The sequence below is a fragment of the Typopeltis vanoorti genome, chromosome 21 (assembly GCF_054136105.1).
Source record: "Typopeltis vanoorti isolate ZY-2024b chromosome 21, IOZ_Tvanoo_1.0, whole genome shotgun sequence".
NCBI classification, from domain to species: Eukaryota; Metazoa; Arthropoda; class Arachnida; order Uropygi; family Thelyphonidae; genus Typopeltis; species Typopeltis vanoorti.
The window spans coordinates 47,229,916-47,252,398 of NC_143569.1; the positions used below are offsets into that span (position 1 = coordinate 47,229,916).

General features: G+C 36.4%; 2 protein-coding genes across 2 annotated transcripts in view; one reads left to right on the top strand and one right to left on the bottom strand.

Moving 5' to 3' along the window:
• The window catches only part of LOC150094831 (COMM domain-containing protein 2), a 56,116-nt gene extending 40,311 nt beyond the window's left edge, over nucleotides 1-15,805 (bottom strand). Inside the window, exons 1-2 of the mRNA XM_090411108.1 lie at nucleotides 15,487-15,805; nucleotides 632-709 (exon numbers count right to left, since the gene is read on the bottom strand). Of these exons, the coding sequence (XP_090267234.1) occupies nucleotides 632-709; nucleotides 15,487-15,553 (145 nt within the window). The 5' untranslated portion in view covers nucleotides 15,554-15,805. The remainder of the gene's footprint in view (nucleotides 1-631; nucleotides 710-15,486) is intronic.
• A 79-nt stretch (nucleotides 15,806-15,884) lies between these two features.
• Nucleotides 15,885-22,483, top strand: part of Alg9 (alpha-1,2-mannosyltransferase Alg9) — a 246,190-nt gene continuing 239,591 nt past the window's right edge. The window contains exon 1 of the mRNA XM_090410879.1: nucleotides 15,885-16,001. Within this exon, the coding sequence (XP_090267005.1) occupies nucleotides 15,901-16,001 (101 nt within the window). The 5' untranslated portion in view covers nucleotides 15,885-15,900. The remainder of the gene's footprint in view (nucleotides 16,002-22,483) is intronic.

A 22,483-nucleotide genomic window follows, 5' to 3' on the forward strand; every position in this document is an offset into this window, starting at 1 on the left:
AGTTGTGGTGGTGTTGGAGGTGGGCGGTAGATGGCGTTGATTCGTAGTAGAGGTAAGGTGTAGAGACAGTTGAAGATGTCCTCCCGCGATGAGTCTTCGGACTCCTTGGAGGTATCAGGAATAATAATAATAATAATAATAATTCATTTTGATACTACTCAGATATGTGTAAACAGATAACTCCTCTCACTTTATTTGCCCAAAGCAACATATGGTTAAATTAAAAATAGGTCATAAAAACAGGGGGGGGGGGAAGTACCAACATAAGTAATTTAATATACACCGAGTCTGATAAGTGCAGTGACTTGATGTTCAACTTAAAAATAGCATAAAGTAATTCAATTTTGATATTGCAAAAAAATTTTAAAATACTAAATTTTAATATTTTACCAAATCAATTTAGGATAATATGAAACCTTGAGTTTCATTAAATAATGATATGCAATTTCAAAAATAATTAAAATAATTTAATTAAAATTAAATAATTAAAAATAATTAATTTATTATAGTTTTAAATGGACAATGTAACAAACAATTGTGTGCTGCTATAAGATACTGCTCTGGAGGAAGATTTGGGAATTTTTGCACCTACAATTTAAAATAACTTGCAAATGAAACAGAAATAACTTACGTGCAGCAGTATGGTACATTTTTGGATTGGACCCTTTAAGAAGAAACTCTGATGATATCCTAAAAAATTCCTTTGCAACTATAATGTGGGGGAAAAAAAGCAAAATATTTTATATATACATATACACACATATATATAAGGGAGCAGATTTTTTATATGTAGTGGTGGTAAGTGAAATGAGTTGCCAGTATCTATTTGAATGTAAGGAATGTGAATGAGTTGCAAAAACAATATGATAGCTATGCTGCTTGTTAAGCGTAACCTTCTGCAGTGAGTCAACACTATGAAGGTCTGTTAATTATCTTTATAAGAATACATATTTACCAAAAAAATAAAAACTAAAGTTAGCATTTACATACCCTAAAAAGAATAAGTAACAAGAAAAACTAAATTTAAAATGAGAATTACATTTAAAATCAAATGTAGTAACATTACGATGAAAAATAATGAGAAGTCTTTTTACAAATATTTCTGTATGGACAGACAACGAATAATATTAACATAGAAATATTTTTAATTGTAAAAAGAGTGCTATGTGCTATTTTACTGCGAGCCTGAAAATTCAACTCCTGTCAAAAGCTAAGTTCATTTGAATTTGGTGTGATCTCTGAATGGCTGTTGAACTATTTTTGTTTAACTGTTTCTGAGATAGTGTAGTACGTTTTCAAATGGTCACATAGTTTTGCTGACAGGCTAAATTACAATTTATACAGCACAAGTGTAGCATGTGTTGCCAGAGAGTAAGTAGTTCTTTGTTTAGTGTTTGCACTAATGATTTCTTGATGGAATCATTAGTGCAAACTAAGAATACTTTGCATTTTGAATGATTTGAATACTGTAATATAAAAATATACTAATTAGAATAATTTAAGTAATACTCTTAATATCTTGCAAGTCAAACTGGCATCATCATCATCAGGGAACAATATACAAATATATGAGACAGTGCTGGCCTGGTTGGCTGAGTGGTTAGCATATCCACTCTCCAGCCAAAATGCTGTGGGTTCAAATCCTGTGGGCATGGATGTTTGTGATTGTCTGTGAAAATACTCTTAGTGGTGGTGGGCAGTAGATGATGCAGTTCACTGTAGTTGGTGGATTGAGAGAGATGGAGAGTTGTAGAATAGGTATCCTCCCTCGATGAACCTTACTCCTTGGAGGTGTCATATAATAATAATAATAAAAGTAGGCTTTAAGATCTGAACAGTGCAATCTAGTTAGATTGAGCTGATATGCTTGGAAATGCTCATCCTCAGATCATCAGTCCAACAACAAAAGAGCACCCAATCTAGCCAACTGGGTAGCACTATTCAGGACTAATAGGCCTACCTTTGTTTGCTATGCTCTAGTTTCATTTGCCCAATGTGATATCTGTACATTTTTCTCAGATGATGCCAATATGACTTCGGCAAAATATTGGAAGTATTAATTATTTTAATTAACATATCTAATGTGTTGTAATATCATTCTTAAAATGACCAGTATGCCTTGTATTCTTTGAAGAATGCAGTACCATTGTGGCAGAGGAGACAAGAAAGCATTATTTCAACCATGGTATCACTTCTGGGTCTGGCTCCCACTGATGAGACCTCAATAAAAGTCAAAACCGGTCTGGGTAGTGACCCTTCCTATAATGCAAATTTCAGAGCATGTATAATACTATGCATTATCAAATACTAAGGCAAGTGATGTGAAGAAATTAGCCTCTACATACGAGTCGTGAAGTTAATTCATGTGCAAACTTTGTTTGCTTACGCTTGGATAAAGGATTAAACCAAGAATATAATTTCTTGGTATCTTTAATTTATAGTATAACCAAATGGAAAAACTTTCGACACAAAATATAGCGGTTGCAAAAGGAAGTGACTGCTATAAAAACAGAGGAGTGAACAGCAGGCAATTAAATGCAGGAAATGAAAGAATGGCAGTTGGGCAAATCTAGGAAATCAAAGTAAAGCACACAAGTGTGAGAATAAAGAAAAGAGGCAGACATGTAGTGAAGAATGAACAAGAAATAGGTATGAATGGGAAAATAAGTGAATGAGGGAAATAATGGCAGGCAAGGTGGAATAGTAAACAAAATTTTGTATGGTGATTCAATGATTTGGATTGTACAAGATAAGAATGTGTATAAGGAACAGTTGCCTGGAGGAAGGATATATGATTGAATATATGACTGATTATGAAATGGAGAATACCAATTTAATGTGGCCAGGCATATGCTTTTAAATTTTGGGATTCAGAAATGGAAGGCTGTGTATTTTACTGATGGGATTACACTGGAGAGGTTGAGATAGCAAGGGATCTTGGGATGATTAACAGAATTAAATTCAGGGGATATATTCCACAACTAAAGACCAGCAAGTAGATTGCTGCAATGGTCAAAAGATAATGACCAACATAAACAGTGATATGATTCTTCTATTGCATAGAACTCATGATCAGACACAAAATGCATAAACTCAACACACATGCTCTAAATTTCAGTTCTGTATCAACCATCTTTCATTTACATTGAAATATATGTCAACAATGAATGTTGACCTTATTTTATAACATTAATATAACATTAATATTAATAATTATTTTATAGCATTAGAAAACAGGGTTGCAATATCACTAATAAAATAATTTTATTAACTTGGAATACTATATGCTGCCTTTCTTATTAGGAAATAGTATTTGTTTTCTATCCTGTTTTTCTGTTTAGATCAGTATTCCCCAAACTTTTATTAATGACAGATCTCTTTAAATTTCATTAAGATATGCATATCCCAGCTCAAACAAAGGCAATTTGGGAGAAGTTATTTCAATCAAACACAAATAATTATATATATATATATATATTTTTTTTAATTTCAAAAGAACATGTAGGATATATTTTGTATGAATAATTGCATATGAAAAAGCTTTGCGTAAGATGGGTGCCACACTTGCTCACAGCAGATCAAAAACGCACTCGCATTAAAATCTCTTAACAGTGCTTGGAACGTTTTAACAGGAATAAAACTGATTTTGTGCATTGATTTATTACTATGGATGAGACTTGGATTCACCATTGCACACCAGAATCCAAACAGCAGTCAAAACAGTGCACAGAAGCCAGTTGTTCAGCGTCAAAGTAGAAGACAAAGTCGGTTCCATCAGCAGGAAGGGTCATGGCATTGGTGTATTGGGATGCTAAAGGCATTTTGTTTATTAATTATCTTGAATTAACTTTCTCCACCTTTGCAACGAGTTGCCTTTCAGGTGCAAACTTTGTTTGCTCACACTTGGATAAAGGATTAAACTAAACTTATTATAATTATCTTGAAAAAGGTAAAACAATAACCAGAGAATATTATTCTGATCTTTTAACCAGACTAGAAGAAAAAATTCGTGAGAAAAGACCCAGTTTGCAGAAGAAAAAAATCATCTTTCATCAGGACAATGCACCTGCCCACAAAGGTGTTTTGGCAATGGGAAAATTAAGGGATCTGCACTATCAATTGTTGAAACATTCACCCTGTTCCCCAGATTTGGCTCCCTCTGACTTCTATCTCTTCCCAAACATAAAACTCTTCCTCGCTGCATTTTTCTTCAAATCAAGAGACGATTGCAGTTGTAGAGGGGGTATTTTTCAGATTTACTGAGAACCACTACAGGGATGGGATAATGACGCTGGAATAAATGTATTAGCTTAAGATTATGTTGAAAAATAAAAATAATTTTGAAATTATATATATATTTTTTTCATTGTTAGGCCGAGAACTTTTCAGACCACCCTCTTATTTCTTATTACAGCATGCTCACGATTTGCAGACTCATCAGATTACCAAGAGGTGGAAAACTTATCTTTGTCAGGAAAAATGTTTGATATATCATCTGATGTGTCAGGATCATTTTTATAAGTTTAAATTTACTTTCAGTGGATACCAAGTACCTATTTATTCTGTAGGGGTATCTGGGTGGTTTATCTTTAAGTGATATCCTTGCCATAATTGTTTTTGAGAAGGGGGGCCTCTCATCATCAAATGGGACCATTTCTGGAGTTATTTCAAGAGTGAGAACACAGGTCTTGTGATTGATGCACTCAACAGAGAAGCACTTATGATCATAAATCATGAGTGCTTTTTATATCAATGACATTGTCAGTGGATTGCAAGGGGATATTCAGTCGTTTGCAGATGATGCGAAGCTGGGAGGGATTATTAGAAATAGTGTAGATGTGGCAGCCCGGCAAGAGGATTTGAATAAGATAGATAGATGGGCAAATGAATGGGGGTATCAGTTTAATGCAGCAAAATGTAAGGTCTTGAGGTTTGGGAAACATCGATGGAACACTGCATACTCTATGGGAGGAGTTATACTGGAGGAAGTGGGGGAGACAAGAGATCTGAGGCTGAAGATTGATAGAAACCTGAAATTTAGGGGACATATTGCAAAGGTGGCGAAGGTAACACAGAGGATTGCTGCAATAATGAGAAGGACACTGACCTGCAGAGATAAAAGTTATCATTCCATTGTATAAGATCCTGATCAGACCACACTTGGACTATTGTTCTCAGATTTGGTCCCCAGGATTTGAACGGGATAAATTAACTGTGGAAAGGGTACAAAGGCAGATAACAAAGATGGTTTCAGGACTGTACAATGATAGTTATGAGTATCGGCTGAGGGAATGTGGACTGCAGAGTTTGGTGGATAGAAGGAGAGGTGATATGATTGAGACTTTTAAACTGTTGAGAAGTGGTTACAGGGTTGACACTGGGGAGTTCTTTCGCTTGGTTGAACAACGGGAAGGAGTGATGACAAGAGGCCATCCCTGGAAGTTACGAAAGGAAACTATGAGCAAGAGGGTGAGGAGTGGTTTCTTTGCATGGAGGGTGGTTGAACCATGGAATGCATTGCCTGATGGAGTGATGAGAGCGAGAACAGTCAATGAGTTCAAGGAGTGGTATGATAGACTTTGTGTTTCTTAGGGGGGGGGGGGACCTCCCCTCGATGAGTCTTGATAGACTTCGTGTTTCTTAGGAAGGACCTCCCACGATAAGTCTTTTGACTCCATGGAGGCCAGAATAATAATAACAACAATAAAGTTCAGGTATGGTGAAATTATCAGATAGTGGAATAGACACACGAGTTTGAGTTGCTGTTTGACATTTACATAACTGCTACTTTCTTAGCATAAGAGGATCTCAAGACAGGTATAGTGATTGCTAATTTCCTTTTTTTTTTCCATACTGATATGATATATTTTGTTCTGATTTAATCTTTTTGTATTTCTTTTTAATGCATAGGAGTAGACTGAATGATCTCTCAGACAGTTGCTGACACTTGTAGCTCTCTTTGCAGAGAAAGATTTGTTATCATGCTCTTTACTACCACATCGGGCATTGGTTATACAGCAATGACAGGCAGTTTGCATATTTCTGACATTTAAAGCATCTCAGTAGACTAGTGATGTACAGCCCAGTTGATATACTTTTATAGATGTTGGAGGCTTAGATGTATCAACAGCAAATATGATGTTACTGGTCAGAACAAGGTGACTATCTCTATGCATCAGGATGCATCTCATACCTATCACACCCTGATCTTTAAGCTCTAAAAATATCTCCTCGTCCACAACTTCTAGAGGAGTTATATCCCATTCTGATATCATCACTCCTCTAGAAGAGTTTGGTGCTTAATTGTGTTGTGGTGATATCCTTGGGGAAACATCATGTCAGCAACATTCTGAGAAACTGCTGAGAGCAACATCAATGTGTGGAATATCAATTTCTCAGAATGTTGCTGACATGATGTTTCCCCAAGGATAGCATCACAACACAGTTTTTGGGAGATCCTGCAGTCCTAAACCCTTCTGAAAAAAGAAGGGTGACATTTTCCCTATTATAATAAATTAAATTTATTACAATAAATTTACTTTAATCCTTTATCCAAGTATAAGCAAACAAAGTTTGCACCTAAAGTATCTTCAGGACTGAGGCAACTCATGGTAAAGGTGGACCAAGCTCTCATCACTACTTGTCTTAGTATCTCCCATAATGCAAAGCACATCTCCTTGTGGACATGTATAATGCTATGCAGGGAAGGACCACTACCCCAGACTGGTTTTTGACCATTGTTGATTGTTCAAGTACAGGTCGAACTGAACTAAAAAACTCAGCATTGTTTCCCTCGGTAACAAGCTCACCCTGCCACTGAGAAGAACGCTCAGAACTGGATGGCTCTACACCGTGGCAGGCTCACCCCAAAACCGAGCAGAGCCATTCATTTGCTCATATCTCATCTGAGGGGTAACAACAACAGCCGTGCCTCAGTTAACTTCATGGGCTACAGGATTGCCATTCATCACCCAAATACTAAGACAAGTAGTGATGAGAGCTTGGTCACCTTTACCACGAGTTGCCCAAGTCCTGAAGATACTTCAGGTGCAAACTTTGTTTGCTAACACTTGGATAAAGGATTAAACTAAATTTATTATAGTCTAACCAAGTGGTAAAAAAAAACTTCCAACATCTTTCTCTAAATCCAGAGTAATTTAATAATAAGGTGAGACACCTTTTGGCAACTCATATAAATAAATATGACCTCTCCATTGCTTCCACCTTAGTATCACCACCTCTGGGTCTGGCTCCCACTGACGAGACCTCAATAAAGGTCGAAATGAATGGCAATGCTGTAGACTATGAAGTTTTAATTGAAGCTCAGCTGTTGCTGTCACCCAGATCCTGGGTGGGGGGTAATGAATGGCAATGCCATAGCCTGTGAAGTTAACTGAGGCACGGCTGTTGCTGTTAACTCCTCGGATGAGAAATGAGCGGCTCTGCTCGGTGGTGGGATGAGCCTGCCGTGGTGTAGAGCCAACCGGTTCTGAGAGTTCTTCTCAGTGGCAGGGTGAGCCTGTTACTGAGGGGAACAACGCTGAGTTTTTGTAGTTTGTCCTGTACTTGAACATCAATAAAGGTCAAAACCAGTCTAGGTAATGATCCTTCCCTTAATGCATAGCATTATACATGTCTGCAAGAAGATGTGCTTTGCATTATGGAAGATACTAAGAAAATTAGTGATGAGAGCTTGGTCCACCTTTACCACAAGTTACCTCAGTCCTGAAGATACTTCAGGTGCAAACTTTGTTTGCTTAAACTTTGATAAAAGATTAAACTAAATTTATTATAGTCTAACCAAGTGGGGAAAAAAAAACTTAATGCTATGCATTAAGGGAAGGGCCAATCTAGGTAGTGGCCCTTCCCTTAATGCATAGCATTATACGTCTGCAAGAAGATGTGCTTTGCATTATAGAAGATACTAAGACAATTAGTGATGAGAACTTGGTCCACCTTTATCATGAGTTGCCTCAGTCCTGAAGATACTTCAAATGCAAACTTTGTTTGCTTACAATTGGATAAAATATTAAACTAAATTTATTATAGTCTAACCAAGTGGAAAAAAAAAACTTCCAACATTTTCCCTACTGGATTTGAACCTGTTGTATGGATGATGAGAAACATTGATACATTTATACTGGTGTTGACTATCTTTTGTTTCTTACTTCTGTTATCAAATGATGTATCTAGTACTTGGTAAGACCCCCCAAAAAAAGCATTTGAGGATGAATTCATGCTCAAGAGATTTTTGTTTGGCAACAGAGCTTCCCGTACACTGATGTAAGCTATGACTGTGCTTGGGAGTAAAATACCAGAGCTACTGCAGACACTGTACCAGCACCACAACAAGCCTTGAGCCCTGTCCTTGAACTATGGGATAGGAAACTTACTGCAGTACCAGTGACCTTTGCAGGCAAGCCTATTTAACTGACTGATCCTGGCCAGGTTATCCAGAACCACCTATTTTGCTTTAGCAAAGGCCAAAGTGTAAACTACTAGGATCTCCTCCCCTTTCCAGATGTCCACGGATAGAACCACACAACAAACAAAACAGTATGGTGCTGGTGCGAAAGAAAGGGTAATAAAAATGACTCAGGAGAAGTAAGCAAAAAATACAGGAAGGGCTAGTACCATTACTGGAAGGTTCCCTCACCATAGTCAGGTGTCCAATGAGGAGAGGCCACTGATAGTGGCACCAATGTGTTGTGTGCCACATGGTTTTGCAAATATCTCAGTTAGCAACAGCAAAGAACTTCTGTAATCATGCAGGTTTCTATTCATTGGTTGTGATAGCTGTATTTTTCTGTTTTGTAATTTCTGAATGCATTCTGAAGGCGATTGTTACTGCATTTTGCCTTTTTATGAATTGTGATTGGGGTGCTTAAGGGTCAAAGCTGTATAACTGAGAGGAGACCTCCACATAGCCTTTAAAGGAATGCGGAGAACCGACCAGGGCTTCTGACCTAATGTCCAATCCTCACCTTCTCGTGGTGCACCCTGTTGGGTATCTACTTGGATACTGAACGGATGAGGATAGGCTGGCAATTTGGGATTTAGCCGACCAAATTGTATTCTTATTGGTTAAACCAGAATATAGAATGATGGTACAACATGACAAAATTTCATGCCGGCTGGGGCGTCGCCCGGTTAAACAAGGCCCCCGTTGTTTTCGCCAGGGAACCAGGGCGAACAGCGAAAAGTCAGCTACTGGAACAAATCTGAAAATAAACCCCAACTCAACATCACCAGAGTTAAAGATCGGTACAATCAACGTAAGAAGCCTGAATGGCAAAGAAATGGAGCTAGCTGAGGAATTAGATAAGTACCAGATCGATATAATAGGGGTGACTGAAACAAAAAAGACCAAAACTGGTGAGATCTTTCTGAGCAATAAATACAAAATGTTATATTCAGGCAATGACAATCAAGGAAAAGAAGGAGTAGCCATAGTATTCAACACAAAATACGAGGCTAATCTTCTTGAATGGCAGTCAGTCTCAAGTAGAGTAATGTGGGCAAATATGAGAATGGGGAACTGGACAATGAGACTTATTTGTGCCTATGGTCCCATAAAAGGTTCTACTAAGGTAGAAGTGGAGGAATTTTTTGAGGCTTTAGAAAAAGCAACTGACACAATGAAAAATGAAAAGTTGGTCCTTGTTGGGGATCTAAATAGCAGAGTAGGAAATGATTGTGAGACATACAAAAATATTTTGGGAAAATTTGGAGAAAAGAGCAAAGCTAATAATAATGGCAAATATCTGTTGGATTTCTGCTCAGGACATGGACTAGTTATTACTAACACCATGTTCCAACATAAAAATGTGCACAAATTCACATGGAGAGAAGAGGCAAGGAATAAGAAAAGTCTCATTGACTATGTTATTGTTGATAGTGATGTTTTCTCTCTGGTGCAGGACACCAGAGTGTACAGAGGATTTGAAATTGGAAGTGATCACTATTTAGTCTTGAGCAGGATAAAATTGAATTTCATATTGAAAAGAATAATATGTAAGAAAGTTTTAAAGCGAATAAAAGTTGAGCAGCTCTCAGATGTGAGCTGTAGACTAAAATACACAAAGATTATTGAAGGAAAAATGAAAGAGTTTGAGAACAGGAATCAAACCTTGGAGATTCAGTGGCAAACTCTGAAGAAAACATTGATTGATTCTGCCAGAGAGGCATGTGGTGAGGTTGTTTGTAAGGATAAAAAAATCAGAACTCCTTGGTGGACAGAGGAGGTTAAAGAGACAGTGAAGGAAAAGAAGAAAGCATACCAAAAGTTCCTTTCAAATAAGTCAGCTTGTGCTCTTAGAGAATATAGAGACAAATACAAGAATGCTAAACACTCTGTAAAACTAGCTAAACAAAAGTCATGGGAGGACTTTGGCAAGAATATAGAAAATAAATATCAAGAAGGTGGCAAAATATTCTGGAGGTTGTTGAAGAAGCTTAAGGATGGAGGAAAGAGTGCTATAAAAGGAATTAGAGATGATAAAGGTAACATAAAAATGGGAGAAAAAGATATCCTTGAAGTATGGAGTAATTACTTTGAAAAACTGCTAAATGAAACAAGCAGTGATAACAGCACAGTGGTAATAAACACTGACCAGGCATGCAGTCAGGAATACATATCCATACTTGAAGTAGAAAAAGCCATCAAAGGCTTGAAATGTGGAAAGGCAGCAGGAGTAGATGATATTCGACCAGAAATGCTGAAGTATGGTGGTATAAGAGTCTTACAGTGGCTGCACTGCATAGTTCAGAAAGCCTGGACAGAGGGACGAATTCCCGATGATTGGAGTAGAGCTCTCATAGTACCCATATATAAAAAGGGAAATAAAACTGCATGTGAGAATTACAGAGGTATTTCCCTACTTAGTGTTCCTGGCAAAATCTATGCAAGTATACTTGAGAAACGGTTGAGAAGAATTGTGGAAGAAAAGCTTGGTGAAGAACAAGCTGGATTCATGCCAAATAGAGGCTGTCAGGATCAGATCTTCACTTTACGACAAATAGTCGAGAAAGCATGGGAATATAACAAAGATCTGTATTTAAGTTTTGTCGATCTGGAAAAGGCATATGACAAGGTGCCAAGAGAGAAGCTATTCAATACGCTGCAGTTATATGGTGTCAATGGGACATTATATCAAGCAATACTTAGTCTTTATTTGAGTTGTAAGTCAGCAGTTCGAATTGAAGGAAGTACAGGAAGATGGTTTAATGTTAAATCTGGTGTGAGACAAGGATGTACATTATCCCCTCTGTTATTCATTATCTATATGAATCACATTATGAAGGAAAGTGGTATTAAACATGATATCAAAATTGGAGATGTTAATGTCAGCTCTTTGCTTTATGCGGATGATGTTATACTTCTAAATAAATCCGCTACAAGTCTGCAAGATTCTCTGACTAAATTGAATAGCTCTTGTAATAGATATGGTATGAAGGTCAGCAATAAAAAGACAAAGACAATGAAAATAGGCAGAATCGTTGAAAATGTCAACTGTGTTGTGAATGGAGAACCTGTGGAACAAGTAAAACATTTCAGCTATTTAGGCACGATTTTTACTGAAGATGGTAAATTAAATATAGAAATAGACAACAGAATCAGCAAAGCTGGTGTGGTGGGAAGTCAATTGAATAAATTCATATGGAATAAGAGAGAAATTAGTCGGAACACTAAATTAGCTGTATACAAGACAGTGTTCAAACCAGTTTTAACTTATGGATCTGAGAGCTGGGTCAGAAGTAAAACCCTTGACCAAAGACTAGAGACTGCCGATATGAGAGTCCTGAGAAAGATTATAGGCGTGAACAGATGGCATCAATGGCAGTATCATATTAAAAACGAGGATATTAGGAAAGAACTTGACATTGTCAGCATCCAGGAATGCGTTAGCAGAGCTAATCTCAGGTGGTATGGTCACTTAAACAGAATGGGCGAGGAAAGATTAGCAAAACAAGTGTTCTCTGCCAGGTTGGCAGGAAAACGACCGAGAGGAAGACCAAGATATAGGTGGATTGATACGGTACAAAGTGCTTTAGACGATAGAAATATAAGATCTGATAATATTGGAGTGTTGACAAGTAACAGACTGATTTGGAGGAAAATTGTATATAGGAAATTAATAATGATGTAATTTTTTTCATGTAGTACTATCATATCCTGTACACCCCTTGAGGGTACATGGCAGGAATTTGATGATGATGATGATGATGTTAAAATTGTGATGTGTTAATGATCGGAATACTTGGGTGAAAATTCAGCCATTATTCTCAGTAACAATTATTTTTAATAGTGAGTTTATTAAACTCGCTACTAAAATATTTTTAATGCTTATCATAGAATTTCAGAATAATTATATAGTTTTTTTTAATATTTCACAAGTAGTTAATATGTACGCTATAGATGCAACAAGGGTACAACCTGTAAGTTCACACTTGCACTTGTTGTAGTGATGGTGGGCGGTAGATGGCACTGATGTAGTTGATTGGTAGTAAAGGTTCGGTAGTGGTGGAAACGGAGAGTTGTACAGTAGGTGTCCTCCCGCGATGAGTCTTTGGACTCCTTGTAGGTGTCATGAATAATAATAATAAAGTTCTGGTTCAAAACATTTTTTTTTTTTTTTAAGCAGCTCTATTCCATGGAAAGGAATATAAAATGTTGTAGGAACAGATTACATAAGATTAAATTTACACTAGATAAATTCTTATTGCAAAGAGAGATGTGGTCAACCTGTCAATATATCTGGAGTGACTGAAGATTTTAGAGAGTAAGAATTATCCATACAGAATTGGATTGACAAACAAGCTATACTATAACAGCATGGGCTTACTAAAATGAGATATGCCTGAGCAATTTGCTCTTCTTCTTCTTTCTGTGTGCTAGGCCTAATGGCCTGTTACACGGTTATCTTTAGCCCTTCTATGTCATACCCATGGATAAGATGACTTGCACTATGCCTCCCCATATATCCTATGGCGCTGCATGTGTTCAAAGGGGCCAGTTTGCCTGCTTGCAGGAGGAAAAACCCCAGATAAACTGGGGAGAAAAACCCTGTTGTCCACGCCCAAGACCAGCTAACTTCGCTATATCTCAGAAAGATCCTTAAGCTCCTCACGTCAGTGACGGGAATCAAACCCAGGACACTCCTTTCCAAGGCATATGGTTGCAAAGTGCATAGCCATTAGGCTAACCATGCAGACATGCAATTTGTTCTTATTATATAATAATATTATGGTTAAGTTGGATAACTGGCATGGATAAACCTTGATACTTTAGACTTTGCTAAGGCATTTGTTAGGGTACCAAATGAAAGGCTATTGAATAAAGTGGAGAATATGGGACTGGAATATAAGCTACTGGCTTGGATATGTGGGTGGCTAATAGAGGTATCAGAAAGTGCTATGTGGGAGGGGGGGGTGATTCTGCAAGATTCAAGGTGACCAGTAGTATGTTCCAGAGATCAGTCCTCAGACAGTTGTTTAATCTATACATTAATGATACTAGAAAGGGCTTGACAGGAGATTGAACTGTTTGCTGATGATGCAAAGATAGGCAGAGTAATCAGAGATGCTACTGATATACAGCATTTATAGGGTGATTTGAATAGGCTGGAAGTGTGGACAAATGATAATGGTTAGCAGTTCAATACTAGTAAGTGTAAAGTTATACACTTTGACATAATGAGATATCTGACAGCATATTATATTGGAATTATGCTTGGGATAACTGACATGGCTAGAGATCTTGGCGTTACGGTAAACAAGAAGTTGAAGTTCAAGAGTAATATAATAAAAATTGCAAATACAACTCAGAGGATAATTGTGATATTGAAATAAGCATTGGCATATAAGGATATAGAAGCAAACGTCATTTTGCTTCTTTACAAGGCATTGATTTGACCACGCCTGGACTACCGTGTGTAGATTTGGTCCCCTAGGTTCTGAAGGGATAAAGAAACTATGGAAAAGCTGCAAAAAAGAGTTGCACAGAATATGTGGCTGCAGACACTGGTAGACAAGAGAGTGGGTAATATGATGGAGGTCTATAAACTTCTGAGAAGCATTATAGTGTATCGAATGATGAAATATTTCATTATATAGACAGTGGGAATAGGATGAGCGAGGGATGCACTCCTTACTGAAGAAGTAAGGAGTGCATTTAGTGTGAATAAGTTTAAAAGGGAGTGTGGGTGATGTATGGCTGACTCTGTCTCCTTGGAGGTGTCATGAGAGCATTCAGGAAGTAACATTCGTGCACAGTTAAGAAAGGAGCATGAGCTTGCCTGTAGAAGTAGGGAGTGCATTTAGTGTGAATAAGTTCGAGAGTGGTATGGGTGATGCAGTGGTGTAGCTAGAGCTTTTGCCGTCCAGGGCAGTCCCCGAGTTTGCCACCCCTCTCAATACATACCAAAAATACTACAAAAAGTCAAAACTTACGTATAGGGAAATAAATTAAAACACTATGTTTATTTTTGAAGTAAAAAAACTTCAATTTCAACATTCTAAAATGTTATTTTTCTTGCTTTTCTGTTAGAAAAATCGATGACATTGGTGAAGTCTATTTCATAATAATGTAGGTAATTCTTAATCTATTTTATTTAGAAAAACTCCTCTCACAACTAGCAACACTTACAGCAGTTGTGAGGAAAATTCGCAATAGTATTACAATATTTAGAAATGCGTTCCTGAGACTGTATTTTAGAATTAACTGCAAAAGTTCAAAAAGGTTCAAAGTGCCACCCGGGGCAGATTGCTCCCTTTGCCCCTCCCTAGCTATGCCTCTGGGGTGATGTATGGCTGAGTCTGTCTCCCCGGAAGAGTGATCATGATAATAATAATAACAAGATTCAAGCTTTCTGAAAAACAACTGAGGAGCAGAACATTTACTGTGAATTAAATGTATACTCCAATGCTACAAACAGAGTAACTGCCATACTTGAGGAAAAATCCAAGGATAGGCTTTTCCTTAGTATGGCATTACACTAGCTATAATGTACTGAGTATGAACAACAGTAAATTGGCTGTCTGATTAGTACTTGGGTGTGTGTGTGTGTGGTGGGATGGACATTAGGTTAAAAAATTGTAGTGATTTCATCTTGCCACTGAAGATGATCATCTATTATCAGAACATCCAGTCTTCATCAGATTTCTCGCCCATAATCACATTTTTCTGATTAGAAAAATGTGTTGTTAGGATGGTTCTGTTATGACGATTACAATATTACTCCTTCTGCAGGTTATTTTTCTAATGATAATTCTCAATACGTGCTTGAAATGCTACACCTACAAGTCTCCTTCAAATTTCACTTCTTCTTCACCTGCAAAATCTTGCTTTGTGAGATTTCCTGATGCCATAAAATGTTTTGATAGTCATGCTTTGCAAAAATGAGATAATTTTGAATAAGACCACTATCTCGAACTATTTTTCTGAACATTACCTTCAACGTTTAAATGAAGATTTCGTTTACTTACCATTTAAATCAACTTGGGATAAAAACTGAAGATGCTGTTTATGTTCGTTATCGAGTATTAATAACATTTTGAAAAGTCAAGGTACTTGGAATTCATTCAAGCAAATCGGTATTGCACTATTACATTTATATCTCGAGATCAGATAAAAGATGTGCCTATAAATATATATATATATACTATGATAGCGCACACTATCCGTTATATATAAATAAAACGCAAAAAATAATAGCAATAAATAGTTAAATAAAACACGTTTTTACTCTAGCGTAACACATTTACTAATTCCTTAGGTCAGTTTTATTCCAGATTGAGCAGATCAACAAACGCCTCTCACGAAACTAGCGACATCTATCGCAATTGCATTTATTCTAATATTAGGTGTGTATTGTGTGTGCGGCGTGCTGCTTTGAGAGAATGGCTCCTCCAAGGAATCGGTTTAATCACAATAAAACTAGAAAAGATTTTCCGAGGAGAGATCATTCGAATTTAATTAAACCTGAAGAAGTTAAAGATGTGTAAGACAATTTTTTCATTCGGATATGTCGACTATCTAGTTTAAATCATACATTTGAAGGAAGAAGAGTTGAAAGTAGCGCATTGAATTTTGTGATAAAATGAATTGTGTAACTAGTTTTAAGCCACACGTAATTTTCTAATTACGTTGATATTGAATTTGCCATTGAAACACGTGTTATTGTATTATTAGCATAAGAATAAAAATAGGTCTGTGTAGTACTAGGTGTAACAAATATATAATATATATATTTAATTTTTTTTCGGGTACATATTGTTATAAATTGTGAGGATAGCACAAGGGATTATTGCAATTATGCGGAGGACGCTGATGTGGAAGTAAAGATGTTATGGTTCCAACATATAAGGCTTTGATTACCTTGTTTTCATAAGGATGAAGAGATATTTGAAAGGGTCAGGAGATGATTGGCTGGTAGTTTTTGGTCCCCTATACTTTCAAGATTAAGAGGCAAGCATTCTGATTTAAGTTGGGACAGCCTAATAAAGACGCTGTATATTGTGTGCCAAGCAGGAGCTCACTTGTTTGTATATGATGTCCCTTTTGCATCAGGCAGGCACATTTATACAAATCACCAATCTACATAGCATTCGAAGTTCAGTTTTGTTTTTTGTTTTTAAGTCACACACACAAAAAAAAAAACTCATTTATTCAGAATATTGGACACTACATAGAATGATTTGGTTTCTGCACCTAGTGATATTTCAATTTTGTGATTATATCATCCTGCATTATCCACAAAAACAGCAAAAGAAAATGAAGCAGTTATTACAATCAGCAGTGTCCTTTCCTTTCTTAACTTTAGCAATTTGTGAAGTGGTACTATACATAATTATGAACTGTTGTGACCACATATCTTTACCACAACTGAAGACTTTAAAAATTTAATTAAATGTAACTTTAAGAAAGGTAGGATGCAAGCTCCATGGAAAGAAAAAAATGTATGCATGTTCTAATTATTGATCAATTCATTGAACTTGCAGTGATTTCATATACAGATGACAGATGCACAAGTTAAACCGAGGGGTAGAATTTCCATTTCTATCTCCCCAAATATGCAATCAAACATTGCTAAAAAAAAAACACCACAGTCATTGTTACTTTTATGAAGTAATCATGCTTCCTTTGATTTCATTTACTACAGAAAATTCTAAATCTTGCAATATGACATATTAATAAAGTCTGTATCAGATAGTCAGTTAAAACCAATTAATTAAAACCAGTTATAAAACGAATTAACTATTATATATGTAAATATATAATAGTTAATTAGTTGTAATAGTTAATATATAAACAAAAATGGATAGAATGCAAAAATCAAATAGACAGGCTTCTAAAAATACTCTACAGATATAAAATAAATGGAAAAGAAAGACATGGAAGATAAAGAAAATTATAGCATGAGATGGAAAGGTCACTGGGCCTGAAATTCATGATATGAAAATAAAGAAGTCATTGGCATGACAACAGATTTCAAAATGCATGAGTTTGTATTTCTGCCTTTTTACTCCAGATAATGTTTAAAGAGGGGGAGGAGACTGAAGGATTAATAGGTCTTTTGTTATCTTCCTTGAAATCAAAAATACAATCAAACGTTGTGTAAAAAAGTAAAAATCACATTAAGAAAGATAATCTTTGAAATTCTTGAAATAAATTTCCTTTATCAATAATTTTGAAATAGGTTGTCAGGATGTATATATACTTTGCATAGTGCTACAATTAGAATTTCGACTTTAGTTTTGCTGTGCAGAGGTTGGATGAGAAAACAGTGTTAGTATAGTATTATTCATTAGGAATATTATTTTTAAAAAATAAAAAAGAGAAATATAAATAAAAAATAAAGAAATTATTTATTTTTGCCAAATTGTGGATCTACTCTCTAAGCACATGAACTACCATGCAATTCATGGCACACTCTCATAATTTGATGAATTTGCACCTCCCTGTAATCATTAATATATCAATATAGACAAACACTATTTATTATTAGTGATTTTTGCAACAAATCTCTTGCCCCTTCCAGATTATTTCTGTACCATATTAATTTATTGCACTACTCATGATTATTATCACTACTCACCACATTACTACTCTTAATATCACTGTTATAAGTTATTGGATATTTATTTGTTGGAAGTTTTTCTACTTGGCTATACAATAAACTAAAGATACCAAGAAATTATATACTTGGTATCTTTAGTGGATATTTATTTGTTTGTAACAAATCGATTTGTATTGATTTCCCTTCTTTTCCTCCTTGGATGTATAAATCATATGCAAATAGCTCATGTCTCATTAATGTAATTTGAAATTATCACTACACATTTAGCAATTTGAATATTCTGGCCAGATATAGACTATCTTAATTACTGGTTATTTATATAGCCTGACATCAACAGATTGTTTTCACTTCTACACAGCTGTGCTTTCTCTGGAAAGCACACAAAATGATTTGTCCTGTGCCTGCCTGCCTGGCACATAAACAGAAAGCAGCCAACAAAGGTTGGGCGATTGGTAGAGCCTCTGCTACTAATGGTTCATGCAAAAAAGTTAAGCAAGTTTGAGCGTGGTTAGTAGTTGGAAGGGATCAATCGTTTGATGCTGTTGGCACACTCTCCCTCGATGAGTCTTTGGACTCTCTGGAGGTGTCACATAATAATGATGATAATAATTTGTTGTGTTCCAAACCATGCACAAGTATGACACAATATGGCCTGTCTGGGCAGCTATTTCCAGGCTTTGGTATAGGCTGTATAGGAAAATGGAGTTTTGGATGCAAGCTAGATATGGTATGCCTGACTCTTCTTTTGTACAACCTTGGCACACCTGTAGGAGAAGCAAGCTTAGAGAGGGGATGAGAATTTAGGGCAGAGCAGGGAATAAATGTTTCCATGCCGATAAGTATTATTTTGGTGATTCTTTCTGCCCTTAGGTTTGGTTCAGGTGACCAGAAACAGTAATCTGACCAAGGAAATGAGGAGTAGAAATTGCAAAGATCATCCCACTTGGCTTTCTTGTAATGCCATACAACACATGGATGTTTGTATGTGTTGCTCCATGGAGGAAGAGATTTGCACTACATGGTGGTCTGAGCTGCCTAGAGTGTAGATAACATTCACAGCATACTTAAATGGATCACTAGTGAGGAAAGAGATCCAGGGTGTTTAGAAAGTGTTTGGGATTGTCTGGTATTCTGGTGGGCATGTGGACAGTTTATGTGAGATCATTTGTGATTGCAAAAGTGCCAGCTTCTCTACCTGCTTGATTGGTACAGTTGAAAGAAGGCAGCCAGCTAGTGTTGTGGACATTGAAGTCCCTGAGGAAGATGACTTCACTTGGAGATTTGGACTGGAGAAAATCAACATTTCAGGAAAGTTGATTAAAGGGTGATTGTTGGCATCAGGAGAGTGGTAGGGACAGCATATGAATTTGGTATGGAGCAGGGTGATTTTTAGCAAAAAGAGGTCAAAACTGGGAGATTCCAGGTTGGATATTCTCTTGCATGGTATCTCAGAGTGAACATATGCACAGACCCCACTTCTGAGGCAGAAGGAATTAAAGAGTGTGTAGTTAGGAAAGCAGAGATGGGTAGTATTTGAGGAGTTGGTCGTGAAAGGATGCAATATACCTGAACGCCTAAGGGAATGTTGCTGTGCATGTTTATGTTTACTAATACCAGAAGCATCAGAAATAAGGAAGGGGGGAGGGAGATGACTTTTTGACATTGGCCAGTTTGACTTTGCAAAAAATTATATAGCCTATATATATGTGTGTGTAATGTAGACTATTGTATAGTTTATAATATACATGATATAGTATATAATGATAACATACACTATCAATGATATTTTATTTTTGGTGAGAAGGACATAAAAATCAGAATGTTTGGAGGGATCTAATGATAGCAGAATTATTATGAATCAGAATTACTAATAATAGCCAAAGAACATACAAGTATCCTTAAGATACTTCACAAGCAAACTTTGTTTGCTTACACTTGGATAAAGGATTAAAGAAGTATATCATGTCTTGGCATTTTTAATTTAATTTATAACCAATATATATCCTAATTTGTCCCATAATGCATAGCATTATATATACTTGAAAGGATGTGTGTTTTGCATTATGGGATACTAAGACAATTAATGTGAAGTCACTAGCCTCTATATAGAAGTATCCTAGTCATAAAGATATTTCATGTATAAACTTTGTTTGCCTACATTGGATAAAGGACTAGACAAGAATATAATTTCTTGCCATCTGTAATTTAATTTCAACAACAGAAGAATTATAACTGACAAAAGTAGCAGATGTCAGGAAGGTAGTGTTTGCTTAAGGCTATCTTGTGGGTGATATGGTATAGGATTTGCAAATTCTTGTGTGGAAATGATAAAAGGGAGAAAATAGGCAACAGTACAAAATATGTCCAGCTGTTCTTAGCTTGTGAATGCACAGAAAGGTGTAAATGAAATATATTAACAAATTAGCTCAGGGTTGATTATCATTATGGGAATTTGTATAATCTATAATATAGATGATATAGTATTTGGGCATACAGAATTCATGCAGCTACCAAGGGTTAATTACCTAAAACATGTACAACAGACCTAAGGTTTGAAAATGTTGTATCTAGTAACATCAGAGGAATTGCCCCTAAACGTAGCCACATTCCCCTGACAGGAAAGGCAGAGTGAGTGTGGTCATGCAGTTTTCACATGGGAAGTACCCAGGCATGTGAAGTTTGCCTTATAAAAAAAGGCAAAATCAACTTAGATTTTTAGAAAGTAACTGAAAGCAGTACCATAGTATAAGAAAGATAGCAGCATAGAAAATGCTTATTGAGTGGGAGTTAAATGCTGGTATTGTTGACTGAGTGGTTAGCATGTCTCTAACCAACACATAAGTGTTCAAATGTTATCATGGGCATGGATGTTTTGTAAAAGTAGGTGGTAGATGACTTTCATTGCTTGGTTTAACCTCCCCACTGGCTGAGGTGGATGAAATAGTGAGACCGAATTGCACTTCTCATCCATGAAATTCAGCGGGTGTTACAGAATCATATCCAGATTTAGCTTGATGTCTGTAGACGTCATGGCCGGTTGGGGTGTTAAGACCCTACCTAAAATGGCTTGAAAAAGTTCCATGTGTAGTCCCTAGAACACACTTTCCAGATTATCTAACCTTTAGCCTTTAGCCCATCCACATTACTAATGCTAAGGTGTTGTAAGCTAACAGTCCTGAGATTAATGTAAAAAAAAAAAGGGTGGGTAAAATATCATTTAGATGCATAAAATGCTTTAGAAGCAATATGAAAAGGAAGAAAGCTTATGAGCAGTGCAATGCTTGACTTCCTTTCCTTGGCCAGCATGATAGAAAATTCAAAATCATATGATTATAATCAACTTAGCTGAATGGAGCAAAGGAAATCCCAGAGAGTCCTTTTCTAGTGATGAGCAAAAGGAAAAGTGATTATAGAATACCAACCTTAATAAATGCAAATGGTAGGAAAGGTGATATCACCAGATGAATTAATTGAGAATAATTGAATAATTATATATCCAGGGTGTATTGTCTATGTGGAGATAATGCAATGACTGTTGTGGGAAAAGACTTGAAAATTTGTTGTAGGCAAACCAGAAGTACTGGATATTACAAAACTTGATGTAAATGACTAGAACTAGACCGTTTAATTTTTGTCTAAGCACCTCCATAATCCCAGGAGAATGAAAAGAGAGAAAGATAATTCCGTTACATACAAATGGAATTTTCTTTGCTCCAAAATAGAGGTAGCAGATCTAGATTGGTTGTTCAAGTACTTGAAAGTTGGTCATGGCTTGAATTCAGGAATGGGTGGATAACAGTTTGATACTCTATGGGGACAGCATGGATCTGTAATGAGCTAGCCAGTCCCATAGATATATATATGATCCCATGATATATATATATATATATATATATATATATATATATATATCAATCCCATGCATGTTATGCAAAACTTGTAATACATTAATGCCATCTGTGAATGGCAGGCCAGGAAGAAATAAGAAATCTATTGACATTCTAGATCATCCAAAGCATATGGTCTTTGCTTGGGGGGGGGGGGGGGGGCAGCAAGTGGATTTTAATCAGCAGCTGCTTGCGCTCTTGCAGGCTTAAAGAAAGTGCAGATTGCTGGTAGCCATTTCAGCAGAATGTTATCCATAATACCTATTGAAGTTAAGGAGAAGCAAATAGCATCATTGTGAAACAGATTGAAGTCAGTGTGTGAGAGAAGTCAACAGCTAATCAGATAGGTTGCCCTGTTCTGGATATATCAAGCATTTTAAAGAGGGTGTAGATGTGCCATCCCAAATGGGATGACAGTATTCCAGAATTTTTGCCAGTTTTGAGACTAATAAACATTGCCATTTATATAATGTACAGGTGACAAGTAATGTCTTGACTGGAAAACAATTTTCTGGA